At 47.4% G+C, this 24,478-nt stretch overlaps 2 protein-coding genes, 1 long non-coding RNA gene and 1 other non-coding gene across 9 annotated transcripts in view; 2 read left to right on the top strand and 2 right to left on the bottom strand.

Annotated features, from left to right (window-relative positions):
- Nucleotides 1–216: 216 nt before the first annotated feature.
- Nucleotides 217–4,175, top strand: LOC135831025 (uncharacterized). Its single transcript, XM_065343266.1, has 3 exons — nt 217–381; nt 1,062–1,537; nt 2,021–4,175. Exons 1-3 carry the CDS (start codon nt 366–368, stop codon nt 3,041–3,043), a joined length of 1,515 nt encoding a protein of 504 aa, XP_065199338.1. The 5' UTR covers nt 217–365; the 3' UTR covers nt 3,044–4,175.
- Nucleotides 4,176–6,143: 1,968 nt separating this feature from the next.
- LOC135831022 (uncharacterized) lies at nt 6,144–17,208 on the bottom strand. Of its 3 annotated transcripts, XR_010556144.1 has the most exons (6): nt 16,485–17,208; nt 14,241–14,275; nt 11,730–11,858; nt 11,165–11,241; nt 9,452–9,515; nt 6,151–7,550 (listed from the first exon to the last, which is right to left on the bottom strand). It is a non-coding gene; the product is annotated as an uncharacterized LOC135831022 (long non-coding RNA). The 3 variants fall into 3 exon arrangements; XR_010556143.1 differs by lacking the exon at nt 14,241–14,275 and having other exon boundaries at nt 6,144–7,550; nt 11,441–11,858; XR_010556142.1 differs by lacking the exon at nt 14,241–14,275 and having other exon boundaries at nt 6,153–7,550.
- Nucleotides 17,209–21,405: 4,197 nt separating this feature from the next.
- The window catches only part of LOC135831021 (uncharacterized), a 47,215-nt gene continuing 44,142 nt past the window's right edge, over nt 21,406–24,478 (bottom strand). For 2 of the 4 annotated variants that reach the window (XM_065343262.1, XM_065343265.1), the window contains one exon: nt 21,406–24,019. In XM_065343262.1, the coding sequence (XP_065199334.1) occupies nt 23,950–24,019 (70 nt within the window). In that variant the 3' untranslated portion in view covers nt 21,406–23,949. The remainder of the gene's footprint in view (nt 24,020–24,478) is intronic. The other 2 variants (XM_065343263.1, XM_065343264.1) reach the window with 2 other exon arrangements.
- Trnav-uac (transfer RNA valine (anticodon UAC)) lies at nt 22,861–22,933 on the top strand. Its single transcript has one exon. It is a non-coding gene; the product is annotated as a tRNA-Val (tRNA).

The following is a 24,478-nucleotide window of genomic DNA, read 5'->3' as shown; positions in this document are numbered from 1 at the left end:
CAAGTGATTTGTGTGAGTGTGTGGTACTGGTACTGTGGTAGATCTACGTGGGAGCCTCTGCGGCTCTGGCCGTCTGGGTACTACGACTAGTATAGCATCTAACAAACGCGCCAATGATTTCTACCAGTACTCTACTCTCTAGCAGGCCAGGTAGGCTGCTTAGTCTATCTACACTACAGTACTACCACTGTATTACTACTAGTAAGATGGTATAAATGCTGATGGGTGACTGTGCGCAGGCAGTTGTAGTAAAATCCACCTTACGGTAGTGCTTGTGTTTTTGCTGTTGTAACTAGTAGTGTCTCAGCATTCTTCCTGCTAGTGCCTCAAGATACATCGGCTACTCCTACTCCTAGATCACGATAATGGCGGAATTCCAAGGTGAGTACTCGTAGGGTGTACTTTCTTGGACAAGGCTGGTAATATTATGCATGGTGTAGTAGTGATTGCCGGCACACCGACGTCCAGTGTACAGCTTGTTCTTGGACACTAGCAGCTAGCAGTGTCTGTACTCTCCACCATCCGTACTGCGTACTAGTCTGAGCGACTGTCTTGTTCGAGCGCACAGACACTGTGAGGATACAGTTTTTTTCTCAGTATTCGCCGCGAGTATTCGCCGCCTACTGCAGCTAAGCCGACGTTTGCATTCAACTAGTAGTAGTGTGCGTTGTGATCTCCTCGGCCCTGGCAAGCGCCGTCGGTCATTCACATAATTCACCGCTGCGGACGTTGTAAACCGTGCGTGTACTCATTCAGTTTTGCAGGACTGTTACTGCTACTGCTAGTAGTGCTGCTCGAGAAATGCTACATGTCTTATCAATTTCTCGTGTCGCTTTCGCTCGCCACGCACGCGTTTGCCGTTTTTTCTCTCTTCCTTTCGGGGTTTCCGAACCGGCTCCTGCTACGGCTGTTGTGGTTTGAAGTGCATTGTGATTTCTAGTTTCTGACAATTTCTGATAATTATGAATATGTATTTTTGCAATGTCTGTGCGTACCGGTATGCGTGTGTGGTGTGGATGCTTCTCTGTGTGCCGTGTTCTATTGCACTCGACCATTACTAGAGTCAACGGTACAAACTGTACAAAAAGAACAACAGGAGTCAACCCCACTACGCGCACCAGTAGCAGCAGAAACAGCACCAGAAACAGCAACAGCAGCAGCACCAGAAACAGCAGCAACGCTACCAGTAGAAGCACGAGCAATAGCAGCAGCAGAGGCAAATGGACAGTGCCAGGGAGATGTGCTTGAAGTGCACGGTTTAATTACGAGTGTGAATGAGCTCTCTATAAGTCGCCCCGCCGAAGGGTCATTGCCACTAGTCGAAGGGTCATTGCCACTAGTCGAAGGACGCGAAGGACAAACGCCTGCTGCAGCTCAAGCCGATGGCACAGTCGAAACGATCGGCGCACCTGCACAAGGTGAAGGTGGTGATCAGAGTCATACCTACGTCGAAGGAAAGGTTAAATGGTTCAACAGCGTCCGTGGGTACGGGTTCATCACCCGCAATGATAACCAAGAGGATGTATTTGTTCACCAAGTAAGATATATTATGTACACGCATGCCATGATTCTCTGTACCCCCCTCAAGTAATAACAGCGCCCACCTGCTTCACATCTTTAGGAGGTTTTACTCACCCTTTTCCTGCGAAGTGAGCTAACTTGAAGATCAATAAAATAACCTAAAGCTTTACGTTAGTCGTTATCAAGTGGTCAGGCTCCCCATTTTGGAGTCACTGCATCAGTTGCCTGATGATCGTAGTAATACGTCGTGAAACTCTAGAACTCAGAACTGACAGCGTGTAGTAGTAGCTATGTCACTAGTAATAGTACCGTAGTATGTGCTAGCGCTCAGCGTGTAGTAACGTGAGCTATGTGCTAGCGCTATGATGGATTGCAGTATACAGGCCTAGAAAGTAGTCAGATGACACCATACATGCGTGTACAATGTACATACATGCTTTGTAGACTGAGGACTGAGTGAGGTTCTTGCATTAATTTTTGTTTGTTTTTACCCTTGCAGATGCAGATCCAGAGACAAGGCTATAGGTCCTTAGGTGAAGGCGAAGGCGTCCGTATGAAGGTGAAACATGCGGACAGGGGACAAGAGGCGACTTTCGTGCAGGGTCTGAATGGTGAGGACGTGGTAGGTAGCATGCGTTCCAGGACTAGGCGCCGTAACAACAAGTGTTATAACTGTGGCAACGTCGGGCATATCGCCAAGGATTGTGCGCAGCCGGCAATCCCAAAGAAATGCCACATTTGCTTTGCTCCTGACCACCTGAAAGCGTACTGCCCGCAACGTCAGCCGCAGCATTACAACGCTTATGGCTTTCACATGGCTCAGCAGCAGCAGCACCAGCAACAGCACCAACATAGCCATCCAGGCATGTTGAACTCAATGTATTACGGGGCACTTCTCTCGGATCCAGCAGCAGCAGCGATGGTGTTAGGAGCGCGACATCATCCATCTATGATGGAACCGGCCAACAGTAGCTCCAGGGGGCTAGGCTTGTCCCATCAGTACAGTGCTCAGAACGTTGTAGCAGGTGCAGGTGCAGGCATTCAACACCACCAATTCCCGCTGGTCCAACAACCGCAGCAACTTCTTAACTCTCCGACTGCACACCATCAGTCAGTGCTTGGCCAGCATGTTGACCCTGCTGCATTTACCACTGCTGGGCACGCGCTGGCGGATACTGCTGCCATCCAACAAGCAGGTGGTGCCTTTACCTACCGCCCGGGCTTCAGCCATCTGAATGCCCACCATACAGCTAGAGAGCAGCAGCAGCAGCAGCAGCAGCAGCAACAAGTGGTCACTGTACCTTATCAGCAGGGAGGTGTTCCACAGTATCAGCAGCGAGTCACTGCCACCTATCAGCAGGTGCCCATGGTTGCATCCACCAGCCGGTTCTCGCAGCCACAGGTGAGTGTGGTTGAAAGCGCCGCAGTTGCCTTGCCGCGCCCAGTATCCGGTGCTATTGCTGGTAATGGAGCTGACCAGCCCATCTCAGTGCAACCTCAGCCTTATTGGGCTATGCACTGACCAACCCATCTCAGTGCAGCCTCAGCCTTATTGGCCAATGGCAGTGGCCCAGCCGTAAACTGTTCAGTTCTAGTCTGGTGAACCCTGTAAATAATGTACATAGTCTAGACGAGACCGAACAAGATTGTTTTTACTGCTACTACTACTAGTACTACGCATGCACGTGTGCACACACCCCCCTCCCCCCGTACAAACATTTTAAGTACTAGTGGTTTGTAAATAGTCCATTCTGAGTGCATGCCCCCTGCTTCCCTAACAAGTCCGAAAGAAACTGTCTCTCGTCTCGGCATCAGTCAGTTCCTCTTTTAGTCTTGGAAGCTTCTTGTGACGGCACCGTCCAGACCTGGTCTGACCAGGTCGAAACCGAACTATTCAACTATGGTTCTTATCAACGACAGAGGGCTACCATATGTGCCAGGAATCGAACACCATAATTATTTTGCTGTTCAGAAACCTGCATTTGTGCCCCTCGATATCATTCTGCTCTTCCTCTGATCTGTCATCATTATCATGATCATTGAAATGCCCACCATCATCATAAAAAGAACAAAAAAAAACTGTAGAACAAATCATCGTCATGGTTCAAAATAAACCCAACGTATTCGTCAACATCCTGATCCACCTGTCCATCATGGTCCTGATGCTATACAGTCTTCGTCTCGCCATTGTCCTCGGCAAAGATTGCGAGCCCAGTGGCGGCTACTATCAACAACGAAGCATTGTGTAAAACAAATCATCCTGTGTTTCCACTGTTGGTATGTTGCATCACCAGTAGTAATGTTTTTTGTTGGCTCATAGATATCTCCGGATTATCCTATACATCACACCAACCTTACTGAAATAACGTGACTCTATTTTAAACTATCCTCACATGCCCAATTGTCTATTTCGTTCCATCACCATTATGGTTTTCCGTTTTAGTTTCCACCATGTCACGCGGTCGCTAATGGGACCTATGTCACAGTATGTGTCTCCCACTGTTGTCTCGTGTGATCAATCCCATCTGTCCTGTCGTGTGATCAATCCCATTCTGTCCTGCACTGCTGCAGTGCTTCTTACCCTTGTTTCTGTGCTTTTATCAGTTTCCGATTCTAGTTCAAAAAATTGCCCAGCTTGCTGGGCGTAAAGGCAATCCTCTGCATGTGTGCGTGTGCTACAATATCTGGGCGTAAAGGCAATCCTCTGCATGTGTGCGTGTGCTACATCTGGGCGTAAAGGCAATCCTCTGCATGTGTGCTACATCTGGGCGTAAAGGCAATCCTCTGCATGTGTGCGTGTGCTACATTGTATTGTAGTCGCTTGTGTAGGTAATACTAATATAGCAGGAAGCATGCCTAGGTGTATATTAACTAGATGTGACTGTAAACGTGAAAATCATGCAAGGGCCCAGCAAAAATTTGAGGATAGGAAATGATTGCACCTGGTGGCCTTTAACTCGAGCACTATTTTGTCCAAACGTTTGTGTCATCAATAAGTCGGGTGTTGTCCGTAGCAGTAGTCTATATCCCCCATGATTGGCTTGGAAGTTGGAGGGCCAAGAAGTCTCTCAAATGATGTGCATAGTTATGCAATGACTATACAGAAAGTTCTATGGATACGGTGGCATTTCGCCAGAACTGTGAAAGGGCATCTATACAGGCGCTAGCTGAGCACCACATAAGGTATGCTAAGCTAGTTATGCACTTTGCTGTGGTAGTAGTACTAGTAGACCTTTCAGGCACTACTCCCACACGCCGACTGCGCTCTGATCAAAATGTTGCATGGCCGAGGCGGAACGTGTGCCTGAGGGTTAGTGACGTGTAATTATGCAGATATCATGTGTTGGCGTAGTATACGGGGGACAGAGTAGTTATATTGTAGTACATGTAGTTAACAGTTTGCAATTTCAAATTTGGACTTCACGGAGAATTTCAAAGTCACAGTTCCTGAAGAAAATCCGATGGTCAAGTACTCTAATTAAGTGGGCTATGTACCAGAGTTAGGCACATCTGGATCATTTTTTTGATCAAACATCGAGCTGTAAGTGGATAATGTCTAATATTTTATTATTATTATATATATTTGAGGATTTCCCAAAGACGTAGTCTAAATTGAAGGGAGTTCCATTATAATGGGAGGCTGTAGGGTTGAGATAGCAGACAGTGGAGGGCTAATAATTCGTAATGAACAGCCTAGCAAGAGAAATACAATTATGCTGAATGTTCCAGAATGGTCCTTTAATCAATGATACCTATAGCCTCGGGGTATGTCTTGAAATACGAAATGTACCGAAACAGAAACACAAAAATTAATAAGAATAAGCGCAACGCACAAAGAAGGAGGACAGAGGCATGTCAGTGCGGAGTGGCATTGTGTTTGGTGTCAGAGAAGTGCGTGCAAATGTGAGTAGTGCCTGAAAGGTCTACTAGTACTACCACAGCAAAGTGCATAGCTAGCTTAGCATACCTAATGTGGTGCTCAGCTAGCGCCTGTATAGATGCCCTTTCACAGTTCTGGCGAAATGCCACAGTATTTTCCCGTCTTGCACCTTTCTCCCAAACCAAATGAAGATGTCCAGGCTTTTGGCATGACAAGGCTTTTTTGGCTTTCTGTGCAAGCTAAGTTGCTTATTTTACTTGAAAAAGTGCGACAAGGGCAGAGCTAAATGACACGTGTTTGCAATGGAACATGGCTAAATTTCCTTGTTATTGTGGAGTTTCAAGGCCTAGAACAATTTAAACTCCAGACGGTAGCAACGAAGTTTAGCCTTACACTTGCCCGGATGCACTGCTCTGATTCTCAAGGCAAAATAGAATGTTTTCGATAATTTGCCTGTAGTACAGAAGCTGAACACGATAGAACCCAGTAGCAATGATTTCATGCTTGTGCCCATGTGTACAGGCACATAGTCCTGGTCAGAGAAATCCGACTTCATGAATATATCAATAGCGCTGAGGGATATGCGACCCTAGCACCACAACACACCACTCTGCTCATTCGAAAGTGGCGCTGCTTTATTTCATGGGGTTGGATTTCTATGGCCAGAACTGTACACTTGCATGCACATGCATTTATTGATTACACATGCACACACATGCAAACACACATACACACGCACACACGCACACACACCGACACACACATACACACACATACAACACGCACACACACGCACGCACACATACACATACACACACACCGGCACACACCGGCACACACACACACACACACGCACACGTCACCGGCACACACATACAACACGCCCACAGCATGGAATGTGGATGTGTCGATAATTGATTTGTAGTTTTTGAGAGAGCCACGGTCCGTTTTTGAAGTACACATTCCGTTACTGCATCACTAGCAGAATGGAAAGAGAAGAAAGAGTATGGATTTGTTTACGTTCGAAAGCGATACGGCTGTGCCAAGAGAGCCGAGCACAAGGCCGTATGCAAAGAGAAAATCAAACATACCCTTATGACTTTGGCCCTCCTAAGAAATGTATCACTTCAAAGCACCAGTCATTGGGAAAGACCGCTTCAAATAGTACGCATATGTATGGTGCCCACCTGTTGACTCAAAGCACATCTGGCCATGCGGTGTGAATTTATTTAACGAAAGAATGTCTGCTGTGATGAAGAAGGATTGTTTGGCAAATTGAGACCTTCGTGTCACCCCTAGTGATAATACGTTCTCAGTGATAGTGCAACGATTAATCCCTCGCAGGCAGAGGAATTAGCAATGGTACAGTACAGCCACTCACCAGCACAGTGAAGTGAGAATGAAAATTGAAGACCAGCTCTGACACCAGTGAGGGCAGAGCTGCAGGCGCTAGGCCGGCATCGCTGGGGGTGTGGCAAGATTCAAGCGCGAATATGACAGTATCTGCTGCAGCTTGACATGTCCTAACTGCCAAGTGAATGTCAGCAAGACCCCTGGGAACCTTACAGCTCAATTCCAGCAGAGGAGCTTGAAGAGACACTGGATGTCATCTGTCAGCTCCCTCAGGGCCCAAGGCCCCAGAAAACATGCTGCCAAGTGTCATCCAGACAGGAGCAGAAGCAGCAGCTACACACCTGACAAAGTGCTGATGACACTGTATGAATGGTACAGAGCACAGTGGCTGATTCGTTGCTTCATGGCTTGGCGGTACTACACTCGATCAGAGGAACTCAAACTCAACGTCCATAGATCTGGAGAAAGGCGTCTGGTAATAGAACTTAGAAGGTTGGCTGGTTGGCTGGTTGTCTACAGCAAAGCAAGCACATCTGTGGACTTACTTTGCTTGGGGCACGGTCGCAGTAAGTAAACGGTATGTGCGTTGATGATATGGCCGTTGCCGCGGGTTAGGCAACGTGCAATGCAGCATGTGATCACATCCACTGGGTGTTTCCAGTTTCCCAGGCAGGCGGGCAGTGCGTTGGCGATGGGTAACTGAGTTGGGATAATCATGGGTCTACGGGCTGAGACATTTTCTTCGGCAGACGCATCACTTGCACATCACGTGGCATTAGCAAAGCAGTAGATACTCCTGCAGATACAGCCATATGGAAATACATGCAGCACACAGGGAGACAAGTACAACTAACTTGACGATCGCATCTTACAGTGGCAGTTAGGCATTTTAAATACGCCAGCCTGAATGGTGAGCTCGGGTCGGTGCGTGTGTGTGTGTGGGGGGGGGGGGGGTACCAACCATCACTTGCCTCCATGTCGGCGCGGCACACACTAGATCATAGTGGAGGTGATTTCGAAGTTATAGCCTCCTCAAGCAAAACTCTGCAATGCACGGCATGTACATGTACATGACTGTACAGGTCGATGCACATGCATTCATGCAAGCAGCAATATTTTACATACAACCAATAATAATTAATAGCAGTAACTTCCATGTCCCGCAGTACACATTCGCCGCCGGCATTCCTCATGCTTATTGAAACGTCACACGCAGCGCAGAAGAAAGCAGTATCTTCCTATGAAGGACATTAGGAACCAGCCAAGAGCCAGTGAAATAGGCAGCTGTCGGAAGAGAGCACTTGAGAACGGAAGCCACATGCACAGTATGTACACATGCTCACATATCACCTCAGGGACAGTGAGTGCATGAAAAACACAGTCACACACCATTCCCATTTTCTTGCGGGAACAAACCCGGGAAATCCCACCGTACAGCCAGACAGAAAACCAGTATGTATGCCTCCAAGTGAGAGCCGTGAGTGTGATGCGCGTGACCAGGTAGCCCATCCCGTGACCGCACCACTACTACTAGTACTAGGCACTACACCATACACAACTACAATGTAGTGCTAGTGCAGTAGCTGGCTGCATGAATGCCTGGCCCACAAGAGCACAAGTACATGCATGTAGTACTGATCAACATCCAGTACAGTCATGCAGTAATCATAGTGCAGGTGCCTGGTGGGCAGTGGTGGTGGTGGCACAGTACAGTAGAGTAGCTAAGTAAGTTGCACAGGTGACTGGAACTGCCACCCCATGCAGGGCCCAGTGCGTGTAAAACTAAAAGCGCACAACTGCTTGATGGCTTGCCCTGCACTACAATGTAGACTGTAGTGTACTGTACAATGTCATGTACGTGTAGAGTACTAGAGTGTGTTGATATGCAGCCCAGGGCCCAGGGGTATAACGTACAATGTACGTATATTGTCAAAGGCAAGTACAGTACTTGCGCTACTTGCACTAGACTGTACCCCTTCTACAGGGGCCATAGATCCACCCGCAGCCAAGGTTTATGCTTCTAGACTACAGACCAACACTGGCAACAGTCAAATCCACTCTGGAAGTAATAAACCGCATGCGTTTGATTTGTCAAGTAAAACAAACAGTCTGCAAATGCTTACACAGTGACATTATATATTATAATCATGTAATGCTAGATGCATGTGTCAGAGACTCAGAGGCAAAACTTGGCCTCCCTGGTACGTATACATGTGATACATGTAGTACTGAAAACAGTTCCAAAGACCAGCATGCACTGCACTGCACTGTTGGAAGCTGACATGCTCCAGCATGCAGCCTCTAGACTAGAGCTCTCTACACCATGGCCCTGACTGCTGCTGTGCCCACTGACACCAGGCACACCTTCTGCTTTGAGCCCTGAGGCAGCAAATACCAGAGGGACATAAAGCCATTATACTGGTGTAACTAACTACTTTACTTGCCTGAAGAATGCAGGCACATGCACAGAGCTTTCTTGTGCACACTCCCTGGGGGGGGGGGGGCCCTGGCCCTGCACATAAAACATACCAATTATGTACATACAGTGACATGTACTGAGATGTAACGTGATTCTACAAGTATCCATCCTAGCATGACTGTACAACAAACTACTTGCTTGTACTTGTACTAAGTTGTAGTGTTCACATAGCAATGGCAATGGCAGGATAAACAGGTATGAGCCAGCATGTGCCTTACCCAAGTCCTTGGCATGCGTCAGGCGAACCACCAAACTGGCCTGTAGGCTGTCTCCATCTTGCGTCTGGGTTTCAACAGATCACAATGCAGGGCATCAGTAAGCACCGTTATGCTTCACTACTGATTGGAGAATCTCCAGAAAACCTTTGATTTAGCCTACAGTAGATGGCTCAGTCTTCATTCAGTTGTTATCTTTGCGCAAAGTCATGGCCCAAGTACAGTACATGTAGCTACTAATCCTTAGCCATGGCAAAAACACCAGGCGTATAAAATAATTCTATTGATTATCACAGATAGGAGTCATCTTGGCACCCAGTGCATGATACAGCAGCCAAGATACAGTATGCACCCCCCCCCCCTCTCCTTGCTGGATCTGGACAACCCAGTGCAGGTAGTCAGGGGTCTTATCTGGCCTAGCGCCTCTCTGCTCTCATTGACATCAGTCTTGGGCCAGGACTGCAGGAGATAAGGGATGCACTACAGTACTAGACTGTAGTAGTGTGAGTGATATGCCTGTGCTCAACAGTAGCATGTGCCTTGTGCCCACAGGCAACATTCCAGGTCAGTGTAACAAGTGCTCAATCTGCTGATGATCCTGTCGCCCTACACAGACACTCAGACTGGCCACTAGTTGCACTGAAAGCTACAAATTCACACACATGCCTGATGCTCTACTGCACTCTAGTGGCAGGGCTAGAGCTGATCACATCATCTTGTTTCCTGACCTGTGGTTTGAACTAAGTGCCCACTCTGCCAGCCCTAAAGTGTCACTAACACAAAGACCATGTTTCTTCAGCAGACAAACAGGCTGCCCCAGTTTCACCACTGGTGCAGAAAGTACACCATTGCTATCACTTGAGGAGCATATCAGAGCATTGTCATTGCATAGCACTTTGACACCTTTACATACTGAGGTATTTTCTCCCTGCACCTAGTACATGTACATGTACCTGGACAGTCCCTAGGCCCTGCACATATCATTACATGTACCAACACTAACAAATCAGAGAAGAAAACATCTTTCCAGTGCCTGCAGGCTACAGGCTAGGCATCCATCCACAGACCAAACACCAACAGCTAGCACACTAACTACATGACTGTACATGTAACTGTGTGACTTGGGCCAGGGCCACCACTACTACTACTAGGCACTAGCATCTAGCTTTGCAACCTACTCAAACCAAACACCCATACAGTCTGTCATGTAAGTAATTAGTTTTATCAAATCGTCCAGGTTGGCAGAATATTAATACTGCTCAGAAAAACTGCCCTTATCTGGGTACGTTGGGACCAGGTACAGGCCATAACTAACGTCTCTCCTTCCCTTGGGACAAAATTAATGAATGGAAGTGCATTTTTTATGTCAATCCACATCGCCGCTTTACGAGCTGCATCTTCGAATTTAACCTTGAGGGAATGGCGCTCCTACGGATGCGGAAACACGGACTATCATGCGGACCATGATTGATGTTTTTCCTTTGAAATCCGATTTTTGTGATTCTAGAGGGGTCAGAACGGTGCCTAGTAGATGGAAGTGCCTGGAGCTGGGATCCTCCAAGAGGGCAGTTTTTCTTGAAATGATCCTTCCTCCAGAAACAAAAAAACGCCGTGACTTCAATCAACAAGAAAGACTTGTATTTTTCATTCATATCCAGTCAGAAAGGCATCCTCGTTTATGGCAAAGGTGATTGTACAATGTTTTCGAACACTCACTTTGACTTGGCCGTGGCCCAGGGATGCAAAGTCAGCCAGCTGATTCTCACTCCCTTTGTGGACTCCCTCCTTCTATGCTGAAACAGGGACAATGAATAGGAATAGACGGAGCAAAGTGCTACATGACAATTCAATGGGTTATTGTTAGTTTATTGAAGACACGAAAATACATGTACATGCAGTTGCTTATGACTTGATCACATTAGACTGATTAGTTGTTCAGTGATTCATGACATTTTATGTGGGGTGAATCCACACGTGATCAAAATGGTTTACCTGTAATCTGTGAGCTGGTCCTTGCTCAGCTGAACCAGCTGGATAGAAAAAAGTACTACTGTTAGTACCCTGCAGGAGAGGGGCTATGAATGGCCGGAAAGAACAGAACCGTACTACAGGCACTACCATACGTGTCTTTCCTTTAGAACTAGAGCCAGGTAACGCACAAGCACACAACAAGGGAGAAAACTAAAACAGTTGGAAGGTCATCATCCCGGCAAGCCTAAACGGAGAGCACCAACTGCTCACTACACTGTACTGTACAACCTACTGATACAGTGAAGCTCACCTGAACAGGTGACTTTGAAGGAGTGAATTTATGACTCAGTCAAATGATTGGAGGCACCCACATGTCCCAAACGAACGCAGCTTTAGCTACGGCGGATCACCAGTGCTCACCATTGCTGTTTGCCACCAGCTGCAGACAACAGACGGAAATACAAGGGTTAGTGTTGGATACACTGTGTTTCAATCCAAAGCCAGTTCTGCAGCTGGTGGATGCATGTCATCAAGAGTAGATACATGAGTGTGCAACTCCGATCTCGAGCTGTGATGGGTTCACCCACGGCGGAATTTGTTTCATTTCCTCATTCTTTGGCAGGAGTATGTATCAAGTGCGTATGCTTCCCCCCCCCCCCCAGCTTGTTTTTTTTAGATACATAGAGTTCATCAGGCCATGCAGGTTATGGACACTCAGGTCCGTTTTTCATATTCTGCTTCCACTATGCATGGCAGCTGTGATGTACACATTGTACTTTGATCTCTGGCTACGCATTATCATGATTATGGCATGGGTGAGCCGATCTTGGAGTTGCACAATGCACACTCGATCTTGGTTATGCACCCTTGCTTGATGTTACTCAATCTGCGGAGAGAATGCTACTCTTGATGTTATGTAGTTATGTAGGTGCCTCTGTCTACAAGTCTGGACTCAAATCAAACACATAATTATTATAATTAGTCATTAGCCTGCAGTCTGACTAAAGTCGAGATCTACGTCTCACTACTATAATATCTCAGTTCAGATACATGTAATGACATACATGTACGTTCATAACCAGCCTATAATTACTATGGGCTGTAGAGTGTAGACAGTCAGTGTAATGTAGGCCCCTCACTGCCTCAGCCTGCTCAGGCCCCTCACTGATCATTGACTTGTGAAGTACACTGTAGTTATGTTTCTGGGCTGTATTCTTTGACCGCAAAATCCAGTCAGTTTTAAATCTGTCCCTACATAAGGCATGGGAGGACACGCCAGGAGTGCCAGGCCCACTTCACATGCAGGTAATGAACCACTTGAGGCTCCTTTGAGGTGGGGCTCTGAAAACTTGGCCCCAGTCAGAGATTACAAATGCATTACTGGGATTTGCTGGGTGTTTTACGACCAGATCAGTAGGCAAGAGTAGCAATGTGACAAGGTTTTCTGCTGTGAAAAGGTGTCACATTCCACAGGCACTAGACTACTACAACCCATCATACCATGTACAGTACCCTACATGGTCTACTAAGTGTACACTTCAACAGTACAGTCAAATACATGTGTCAGGATTTACATACTTGTCTTTATGCCAAATCCCCTTCCTTACTACTTACTGTATCTACATAAGTACCAGTCACTCTGAACCTCACAATCACACATGTACGCAGCACACTGGCCACCATGTACCAATGCCAGTCAGTCTGTTGCCTGTCCACATAACTACATTGTACTACATGTACATGTACTCTGCGCCGCTGCATGACTGACTGGGATCCAGTATCCAGCAGACATTTATTTTTGAGTGTAAAGACTGATACTAGAGGCCAAAACAAAAAAATAGGCTTGTTTCCGTTCGTCAACCCCTCAAAAAGGAGACTTGGTCGGCCGGAATGAAACTTTTTTTTGGATACTTTTTTTGGTTCCTCAATCGTTGTGGTATTGATGGACAAGAGCACCTACACATGTACAATGTACATTGTACATACATGTACATGTATATCATGGCAAGGATCAATGTCAAAGTTGACTGACTCACTGTTCTTGTACAGCATGCGGTGTATTCCTGTTTTCGTACATCCTGAGAAATCAAGCAAACAGTTCGAGTCCTTCTACATTGTAGCTCGTATCGACCCCGGAGGTTTTCGTGCCGACAGTTGAGAATCTTTGCTACCTTGTAGGTGTTTCGGCTGTGGAATTCGGTTGAGATTTGACTGAGTTATGACTCGTTGAGTGCACTTGCACACATGGCATTGCCACCGTTTGCGGCGTTTGTATACATTTGGGACCAAAAAAAGTTTCAGAATTTGGGAAAAGTGGCCCGGTCGGCCGACCAGAAACAAGGTCGTTATTTGTTTTGGCCTAATGTACAGTGCTGGCCAAAGAAATCCGACCTCATGAATAAAATAGCGCCGGGCGCTGCGCGGCCCTAGTACTACACACACTGGTCTGTGCACTCTAACGCTAACGCTTACCGCGGCGCTACTTTTTCATGAGGGTGGATTTCTTTGGCCAGCACTGCACCTGCCTACACATACAATCTACTAGTATAGCAGCATAAGCTACCGATGACCAAGGGGGTCTTCTTTTTTTCGCCCACTAATGCTTTGAAATTGCAGCATCTTTCTTCTTATAGTTATGGTGTGCTTGTAGACTCATGCAGCAGTTGTGCATTGCACACAATCGCAGATTTGCATGACAACACACTGATCAGTGGGTAGGTGCGCTGGATGGGAAATACACGTAGAAATGACGCGGCAAGACGGGTGCATTGCCAGACCAGCAGTGTTTATTTCTTAACGACAAAAAGCAAGCAATGCATACCTCTTGAAGTCTTGGCGGACTTGTCACACGACCAACTATAATAACCAGAGAAAGGTTCGTGCTTCCTCTAAAATAGAGGGCGCAGAAATTGTCCATTATCTGCCCTCCCAGAAGGGTAGGTGTCACAAACCCTGCTGGCAAAGATAAGGGGTCGTTGCAAAAGTTTTTCGTTGTCCTTGAAACGACAATCATTCATTTCGTACTCGGACCCCCTCCCCTCCCTCTGAAACAAATGCAGCTTGCTATGCTGGACTTGCTATGCTGGACTTGCTATGCTGGACGACGAAAATCGCATGCATATACAGTGTTGGTCGACTTGCGATTTTGGCTCGCACTCCCCCCCCCCCCCCCCCCCCCCCAACGAATGGTCATTTCAGGGACGACCAAAACTTTTGCGGCCATTGTTTCGGAACTAGGTGTCCTAGATCCTCCACCTTGTTACATGCTGTCAACCAACAACATTGTACAATCATGTATCTCAGCCCTACTATGTGCACAGCCATTGGCTACTGTCTCCGTCAGACTACCATCATGATTCATGTGACATGTCCTGACTGTGTTGTGGCTTTGTGCACCACTACACTGTACATGTAGGTACATGTAGGTACATGTAGGTACATGTACCTACATGTACCTACATGTACCTACATGGTATATACAGAAGCCTTGCTTGGTAGTTAACATGTTTTTCGATTTTGACAGCATGTTACAAGGCGAGGACGCGTAGTGCTCCTGACTACAACCATAAACCGGTTGGCAGAGTCCCGGTCTTGCGACCATTTGAACCGTATTGGGAAAACCCAGGTTCGGACCCTCGTTACTCTACGGGTTGGTAGGATTTTTATAATTTTCGTTTTTTTGTGTTGTAGAAGTCGTCGTGTTGCCGCCGTAGTATTGTTCACGTTGCTGCCGCTGCAGGGATCACGTCTGGAAGGATTTGTGATGTTATTTTCTTGTCTTCCTCTGTAATTAAATTATTTGTGATTTATTTCTTTTTTCTTTTGTTCTTTTGTTCTTTTTCTTTTTTCTTGTCTTTGGCAACACGACGACTTCTACAACACAAAAAAACGAAAATTATAAAAATCCTACCAACCCGTAGAGTAACGAGGGTCCGAACCTGGGTTTTCCCAATACGGTTCAAATGGTCGCAAGACCGGGACTCTGCCAACCGGTTTATGGTTGTAGTCAGGAGCACTACGCGTCCTCGCCTTGTAACATGCTGTCAAAATCGAAAAACATGTACCTACATGTAGGTACATGTAGGTACATGCAATTGTTAGATTGACAGTGTATGTACATGTACAGTCAACTTGGCTAATAACGACTGCGGATATAACGACAATTCGCGAATAACGACAGAATTTCCATGCCCAGAGCAAAGTCCCATCCAACTGCAATACATAATAATGAGACTTCGGGTATAAGGACACTTCGCGAATAAGGACACTTTTCTGAAGCCCCGCCGAGTGTCGTTATAAGCGAAGTTGACTGTATGCGAAGCCAATGGTCATTTCCATGGATACCTGGCAGAACAGACCCTATCTAAACCGGGTCTGTTTAGCTAGCAAAAATAATATTATAAGCCTGGTTTGAACAATACTCAATAGTTTCACTATGAAAAGGACACACTTGGCGCCCTAAAATTCGCACTCCTCATAAAAAATAAGAGGAATATCCTTGTCCTGCAGGAGGTCGTACCCAAAAACAGTCTGGGTGCAGCTCCGCATTTCAGGTATTGACCGCGTATACGTATATATGCGCGTGAAAAGAGAGTACTGTGATTTCACAAATTTTCGGTACTTTCGGTGTCTGTTTCACACCTAAAATTTCAATACACCGAACAAACACTAACACACATAATCCAATAATAGGGAACTGCTTCTCTGTACCGAATATTTCTGTTCACCTAACCTAGCCTGGTGCCCTCATACCGAAAATATTGAGTACCGAAAATTTCTGAAATTAGAGTATTGATTTTGTAAAAAGAAAATTTGTCCAGATTTATGTACCATGGTGTACGTGTCGAGCGGCAGAATGTTGGACTCCATCATAAAAATGGTAAAGAGAGCGCTAGCGATAGGAAAGGTATTCCCCACACAGGGCCTGAGCTCGCGCATTGGACTTGACACTTGACGAGCGACGTTTCGTGTAACACTGGTAGTACAGTCATGCCCTTGATTCATCTTGAACTTATTTATTACACATGACTCTAGCCACACAAAATAATGTAAATTATTTGCTTACCAGTGACATAGCCAGTAGAGTTGGAAGCTGAACTACATCGCCTAGCCTCCCCTCCAGTCCAGGATCCATCCAAGAACGGTCCGCCATCACTGATCACGGGTAGCGCAAAGCTCCAACGCCACGGGCCAAATGCACCCGCCAACTAATCCGGCCTCCAGCTGAGTGCAGCCTGCAGGCTGGATCTCGGCCACGGCCACGGCCCGCAAGCAAGACTGTGTCCGGTGAGTGTGACTCATGTCGTTCTTCAACCATGTGCTGCGCAGTGCGCACGGTATCATAATGGTAGATCTACTGTACCTAGATCTGAGTCATCTGACTCTATGTAGCTACGTTACAGTCATGTCATGTAGATCTACATGACACCGGCACGTCCGGCACGGACCGGCAGGCGGCAGTCATGAATCGATGATGTCTACGGATTATGAGTTGACTGTCTCTGCTGATTGATGAATGATGGCAATGATGAGATATGGATGGATGATGGAGATGTAGCTTTGTGCTGGTTGTAGGAAAGATTTGTGTGAGTGTGACCTGGTGACAGTGTGGGTCTAGCTTGATTCACGACAGTCGACATGAGTGGCAAGGAACCTTACTAAGAAGTAACTACTCAGTAGTTGGAGGGTGCATCCAAGATGTGCTGAAACTGATTGGTACCGTCGGTCAGGGACTCAGTGCCCATGTACCGTCGGTCAGGGACTCAGTGCCCATAATATGGTGTTGTGCACCTAAAGTATAAACTATAATCAGACATGGATGTCAGGGCAGTCTCGTTGATTCAGGCCCGAGAGCGGCCCAAGGCCGAAGGTCGCGGGCCGCTCGAGGGCCGGAATCAACGATACCTGCCCTGACATCCATGTCTGATTGTATTTCACACTGCCACCCACGCAGGACAGCACAAGCGAAAGCCACAACGCTCTCCTCAGCAGAACGTGCACGTGCAAGCGCACAGCATGCTAGCAGCGCAAACAAAGCCACTGTACTGCACTAATCTACATAAATGGAACTAATTACTTACTTGAAATACATCAACTAGAAACACCGAGTGCCTGCCTTCCCAAGTTCTCAAGTCCTTTATGGCATTCGTTGCACAACAATGGCAGAAACTCACAAGCTGAAGTTCCACGTCCGTGCGCTCTTGGGCAAGCCGTCGAGCGCACGGCTGAAGTTTCGTTCTGAAGTAAGGCCCGTGCGCTCTCGGGCAAGCCCTCGACCGCGCGCACGGTACGGCTGAAATTTCGTTCTGAAGTTTCAGCTCACAAAGTTTCAGGTCCTGAAGTTCCAGCTCCGTGCGCTCTCGGCTCTCAGTTCTGAAGTTTCATGTCGAGATTGTCGACCAAGGTGAAGTTTCATCTTTTGTTGATTCAGGTCATCTCAAGGAAGGTGAAGTTTCAGGTCCGTACTCTCTCGGGCTTTGTTGATTCAGGCCCTGGAGCAGTCCTCGACCGTTCCACGAGAGAGAGTACGGACCTGAAGCTCACAAGCTGACGAGAGAGAGTACGGATCTGAGGCTCACAAGCTCGACCGTTCGACGAGAGAGAGTACGGACCTGAAGCTCACAAGCTGACGAGAGAGAGTACGGATCTGAGGCTCACAAGCTCGACCGTTCGACGAGAGAGAGTACGGAGCTGAAGCTCACAAGCTGACGAGAGAGAGTACGGATCTGAGGCTCACAAGTTGAGGAAGGTGAAGTTTCAGGTCCGTACTCTCTCGGGCTTTGTTGATTCAGGCCCTGGAGCAGCCCTCGACCGTTCGACGAGAGAGAGTACATGTACGGACCTGAAGCTCACAAGCTGACGAGAGAGAGTACGGATCTGAGGCTCACAAGCTCGACCGTTCGACGAGAGAGAGTACGGAGCTGAAGCTCACAAGCTGACGAGAGAGAGTACGGATCTGAGGCTCACAAGCTGACGAGAGAGAGTACGGATCTGAGGCTCACAAGCTGACTCTCTCGGACTTTGTTGATTCAGGCCCTGGAGCAGCCCTCGACCGTTCGACGAGAGAGAGTACGGACCTGAAGCTCACAAGCTGACCAGAGAGAGTACGGATCTGAGGCTCACAAGCTCGACCGTTCGACGAGAGAGAGTACGGAGCTGAAGCTCACCAGCTGACGAGAGAGAGTACGGATCTGAGGCTCACAAGCTGACTCTCTTGGGCTTTGTTGATTCAGGCCCTGGAGCAGCCCTCGACCGTTCGATGAGAGAGAGTACGGAGCTGAAGCTCACAAGCTGACGAGAGAGAGTACGGATCTGAGGCTCACAAGCTGACTCTCTTGGGCTTTGTTGATTCAGGCCCTGGAGCAGCCCTGGACCATTCCACGAGAGAGAGAGAGAGAGTACGGACCTGAAGCTCACAAGCTGACCAGAGAGAGTACGGATCTGAGGCTCACAAGCTGGACCGTTCAACAAGAGAGAGTACGGAGCTGAAGCTCACAAGCTGACGAGAGAGAGAGTACGGATCTGAGGCTCACAAGCTGACTCTCTCAGGCTTTGTTGATTCAGGCCCTGGAGCAGCCCTCGACCTTTGGACGAGAGAGAGTACGGACCTGAAGCTCACAAGCTGACGAGAGAGAGTATGGATCTGAGGCTCACAAGCTGGACCGTTCAACGAGAGAGAGTGTAAGGAGCTGAAGCTCACCAGCTGACAAGAGAGAGTACGGATCTGAGGCTCACAAGCTGACTCTCTCCGGCTTTGTTGATTCAGGCCCTGGAGCAGCCCTCCACCATTCCACGAGAGAGAGTACGGACCTGAAGCTCACAAGCTGACGAGAGAGAGTACGGATCTGAGGCTCACAAGCTCAACCGTTCGACGAGAGAGAGTATGGAACTGAAGCTCACAAGCTGAGGAGAGAGAGTACAGATCTGAGGCTCACAAGCTGACTCTCTTGGGCTTTGTTGATTCAGGCCCTGGAGCAGCCCTCCACCATTCGACGAGAGAGAGTACGGACCTGAAGCTCACAAGCTGACGAGAGAGAGTACGGATCTGAGGCTCACAAGCTCGACTGTTCAATGAGAGAGAGAGAGTACGGAGCTGAAGCTCACAAGCTGACGAGAGAGAGTACGGATCTGAGGCTCACAAGCTGACTCTCTTGGGCTTTGTTGATTCAGGCCCTGGAGCAGCCCTGGACCGTTCAACGAGAGAGTACGGAGCTGAAGCTCACAAGCTGACAAGAGAGAGTACGGATCTGAGGCTCACAAGCTGAGTCCTCCACGTCCCCCGACCACCACCCCTAGGAGTACCTTCCTTTTATACCTTCATCCCATCGTGCTCAGTTTCACCTCCACACGCTCTTGGGACGTGCTGATTGGTCAAGGGCCTGAATGGCATGCACAGCATGTATGTCGAATATACCCATGGCCATGTGTGAATATACCCATGTGTGAATTCACTCATTCATGCCGTCCCCAGGGAAAATTGCGATTCCGCGGCCGCGTTTTTTTCCGCGTTTTTTGCGATTTTTTAAAAGACCGCGTTTTCCGCGATTTTCCCGCGTTTTTTGAACTTTTTTGTTGCACTACACGTACACACAGTGCACTGTTCGGTCAGCAACGTCTCATCGTGGCGGCTTTTTACTCAAATATGACGAGTGCTTACACCAGAGACTTGTAACTGATTGATTTCACTACATATTCACTGAAAATTGCCGCACATCAATATTATTCACCGCAAATTATGCCATATTATGCCGCGTTTTCCCCCGCGTTTTTTTGCGCTTTTTTCCGCAATTTTCCCCGGGGACAGCATGCCCTACCATGTGTGAAGGAGTATATTCACACATGGTAGGAGGGCATGAATGATCACGTGATGGGGTGTACAGCGCGGTGCATGGTAGTAGACGTGGTTGGCAGGGCATGATCAGAGGTTCATGCTCAGCCTGTGACCGCTCTGATTGGGTCAAACCGTGGCAACGATCACGTGGCAAGTGTGAACGTGTTATCGCATACCGGTAGTTGATTGTCAAGGAACTGGTGTAAGTCACGTGTTTAGTGTCTACAGTGTATAGCCTATAGGTAACCGTTGTGGTTCCTTGGTCCTTTTCCAACACTACAGCCGTGACCTTTCACCTTTCACCTCGCAGCATATCTATTCTTTTCGGTTATGTTTGCAGTAAGTAACTAGTTTCAACTGTTTCCACTCTGATGATGGGCCAGGCACGAACACTCTAAACACTCAAAAGTAACCTACTACTACTAGTACTAGTACTAGTAGTAGTAGTAGTAGTAGTAGTAGTAGTAGTAGTAGTAGTAGTATGCAGCAAAGAGACGGTGTTTTGAATGTTTGAGTTGAGCCTTGAGGGACCCTAAATGGATAATAGATTATACATGTACAGTGAAGCCTGTCTAAGACGACCGCTCAAAGGACCTTCAAAATGTGGTCTCTGTTACCAGGTGGTCTCCTTATCCAGGGTCATTTGACTGGAAATAGCATCCCTTTATCCTGGTTTCAGTGGTCTTCTTGGACAGGTGGTCGCCTTATCCAAGTGGTCGCCTTATCCAAGTGGTCGCCTTGACAGGTTTTACTGTAGTATTGCCGCATTTACTGTATATGACACAGAAGTGTAGGTCGAACTCACTTCTTAGTACTGTTAGGTACCCCCTCCCGTACCTTTTCTAGCTGGCCTGCATGCACTTGCGTAGACATCTATGATCTACGCACCTTTTGTCTCCTTTTGCTTCGTTGGCCTGGGTAGCTACTTGCGCGCCCATATTTGCCATAGCTACCCAGGCCCTTTATCTTGCCGTTTAGACTTGATCTCTCTCTCTCTCTCTTTTCTCACTCGTCAATAATCATCATGTAGTCGTTTCGTTCGTCTTGGTCTCTTGTCTCGTCGTCTATAATAAATGTCGTCCCCCAACCTACCTGTTCCCGTTGTAATGTCGGGATATGTTGTCAGTCGTCCTGTTTCGAACTCAACAGTACAATGAACAGGGGCGTACGAAGGTATTTCAGGATGGTATGAACAGTCATGGATGTAAGCGCCATTCCAGGGCACTCTTCCAGCCAAAAATCATAGCATTTCATTAAAAAAAAATGGGTACCAACAACGAGAAGTGGTACGGTCCGTAGTGAACTTAAATCATGCAGTGGGTCTATAGTCAGACCGTACAGCCATACCGAAGCCAGTTTGCTTGCAGCATAGTAGCTAGAGTGTCCTCCAAAGAAGACCAATGTATAAACTAAACAGATTGTCCTTCAACATGTCACTACCGGCAAGACTTTCTACTGAGTGTGAGGAAAACTGGCTTTCATGCACTCGTCTGGAATGGCAAGACCACATACAGGTACACGTACTTGTATGACACAATAGCTACTACCACAAAGGCATGTATGTACAATGTAGCTACTTGTGCCGAATGCGCATGATAGTAGTAGTAGTCAGCCAGACTGGTACAGTTGTGTACAGTTGCCAGTGGTAGGTAAAATTCAACCCAAGCGAGCCCAGAACTTGGACGACCATTGATGTCCTGAAAGTAGCACGAATTCTGCTGGACGCACGCAGCTACAAATACAGCGATGCAGCGTGAGCTGGTCGAGGGTGGCAGCTTTGCACGTTGGGTTGGATTTCACCTGGTGTAACCCGCAGTGCACATACAGCTCTATATGCATACTGTGTTGCCCCGTCCTGGAAATGAGTCCCGGTTTCACACTGTGTACGGAATGCGAGAAAGTCGGACCAGGCTTCGGTTGAACTGAAAGAAATCGTTGCTGGTGCTCTTCAAAGTCAACCAGCATGTGCCGGTGAGCTTCATTGTGAGGTCTGAAGCTAATCGTGGGGAGTGAGGTCCACTAATGTCATCAAAACGTAATGGCAAATATTCCCAATGGATGCCAATCTAACAAAAGTGGCATTTTAAATGTTTTAATCCTAGTGAACACTACTGGAGAGCCAGTTGGACGAGGGAACATGCCTCTGGGTGACACCAAGAGTACGTTATCTCCAAGCCAGTGTGCAGCTGCTTGTACAACATGTAACCAGTGCTGCCCTGAGACGGGAGAGTGTCATGACACAGGACATTGCTTGGCAGGTTACACTGGCAAACAGTGCAGAGTGACCAACCAAGACTGTTGTACTCCAAAGCAGGGTTGCATGCACGGTATGGCAAGCGGCGAAGAATGAGTAATGACCACGGAGGTACAAATCGGGGCTGCCTAGAGAAAACACACACAGCAGCTGCACTATAGTCTACAAATCGGGGCTGCCTAGAGAAAACACACACAGCACTATAGTCTGGCAACAATTTCTTTTCAACATGCACAGCAGCATTCGTTTCCTCTCTTCGAGCTTCATGGACTACGCAGTATTTCCCCTCGCAAAAAGGAAACAGTGTCCCACCAAAGTCTATTCAGAGGGTATGTACAACAGAGCAACATCAGCGACGGTTCCTTGGTGTAGTGGTTATCACATTTGCTTTACACGCAAAGGGTCCCGGGTTCGAACCCCGGAGGAACCTGAGCTTCATTTTTTTGTCATAATTTTCTCAGGTTCAATTCCTTTTTTTCTACGCAACCAGCCATGCAGTGGTGAAGGAGGATTCCAATACGTGGCACTGAGGGCGCGTTTGGTTGGTACGAACTAGAACAGGATTCACCAGAACAGCGCGTTTGGTTGGGACTGCACCTGTTCTGGGTCGGCCAGAACATGTTCTGCTTGCTCCGGCCTCCAGGCCGGAGCAGATCGGGCAGTTTCACTTTTTCACAGTGAAACCTGGCAGGAACATCGATTTTGGTCCCAAATGATCACGTGCATACGCTTTTGGGTTGGACGCGTTGTACCGTACAAAGTGACCATGGTGACCCGTACACATTTTGAAGAATGCGCCAAGTTTGGCACATTTTTCCACAAAAATGTGCTCTGTTTCTGGAGTACCGTTTGGTTGGCATGAGGCTGTTCCATGTGCACCAGCTGTTTGATCCTGTTCTAGATCGTACCAACCAAACGCACCCTGAGTAAATAAACAGCATTTGCATACAATGTACTAGCTGAGAAACGATCTTGTCACTTAGGGGCCGGTCACATTGAGGGAACAATCCTCAGATTATAAACCGGGAATATTTGTTCCTGCTTTTCATCACGGTCACATTGGATACGCACAATGAAAATAATCTCACCCACATGAGCTACTTTTTTTGTCATCATTCGTTTCTGGCAGTCTATCAACTCCGCTCCTGGGCCAGAGTTGCATCAGCAGAGCCTCTAAAGTATCTCTCCACTTCAGAACACAATAAAAAAACAAGGAAACTCAAAGAAATCTAGTGGAAGCCGCGGATGATTATAATCTTCGGCGGAAAAGCGGGGCCTCGAGCTGATTTTCATCGAGTGGATTAAATCTTCAAATCTCCCGCTCAGCGGCAACTATCCATGGTAACCACAGGTTTTTTTCCAAATTTTCCCTCAGTGTGACCGGCCCCTTAGAGAGTTAAATCAAGGAATACAGGCATTGTACATACTTGAAGTATACCTGCACATCTACTGTGTAATGTAAGTTCTGATCTGTCTTGGAACAAGAGATACCGATCCAGGGCTAGCACCTGGCGACCTGCATGAACATACATACAAATCGAATGCAGAACACAAAAAGTACAAGTCAGACAGCCGATCAGCAAGACATCTTGAACAGCATCAATAGATATCCTTAGCTAAAAAAACGCTAAACGTAAACGCAAACCTTTCCGTACTTTGGATCGTTCAAGCTGACTTTTCCCTTGGCACAATGTACGTTATAGTTCAGACGAAGTAGTCGTGACAACCATGGCGATATGAATTTTCGTGGAAACAAGTGCGGGAAATTCAAAATTTTGAACCAGAGATTAGTATGCTGTCGTTCCGAACGAATACCTTGGCGAGGTCTTTCACTCTGGAATGGCAAAGGCACGGCGAAAATGAGTTTTCTCGCTGTTCCCAGGTCCTTGGAAAACCTTTCCTGAACGCAGCACCGAAGACTGTTCTCCAGCTCCAGCACGTCTGGGAGAGGCCGATGAATTTCTTCCTCAGGAGT

Source organism: Sycon ciliatum, chromosome 1, assembly GCF_964019385.1.
Source record: "Sycon ciliatum chromosome 1, ocSycCili1.1, whole genome shotgun sequence".
NCBI classification, from domain to species: Eukaryota; Metazoa; Porifera; class Calcarea; order Leucosolenida; family Sycettidae; genus Sycon; species Sycon ciliatum.
This window is presented reverse-complemented; position numbering and strand designations above follow the sequence as displayed.

Coding starts and splice junctions, on each gene's coding strand:
- LOC135831025 (XM_065343266.1), top strand. Junction 1,538..2,020: donor AGGATGTATTTGTTCACCAA/GTAAGATATATT, acceptor TTACCCTTGCAG/ATGCAGATCCAGAGACAAGG.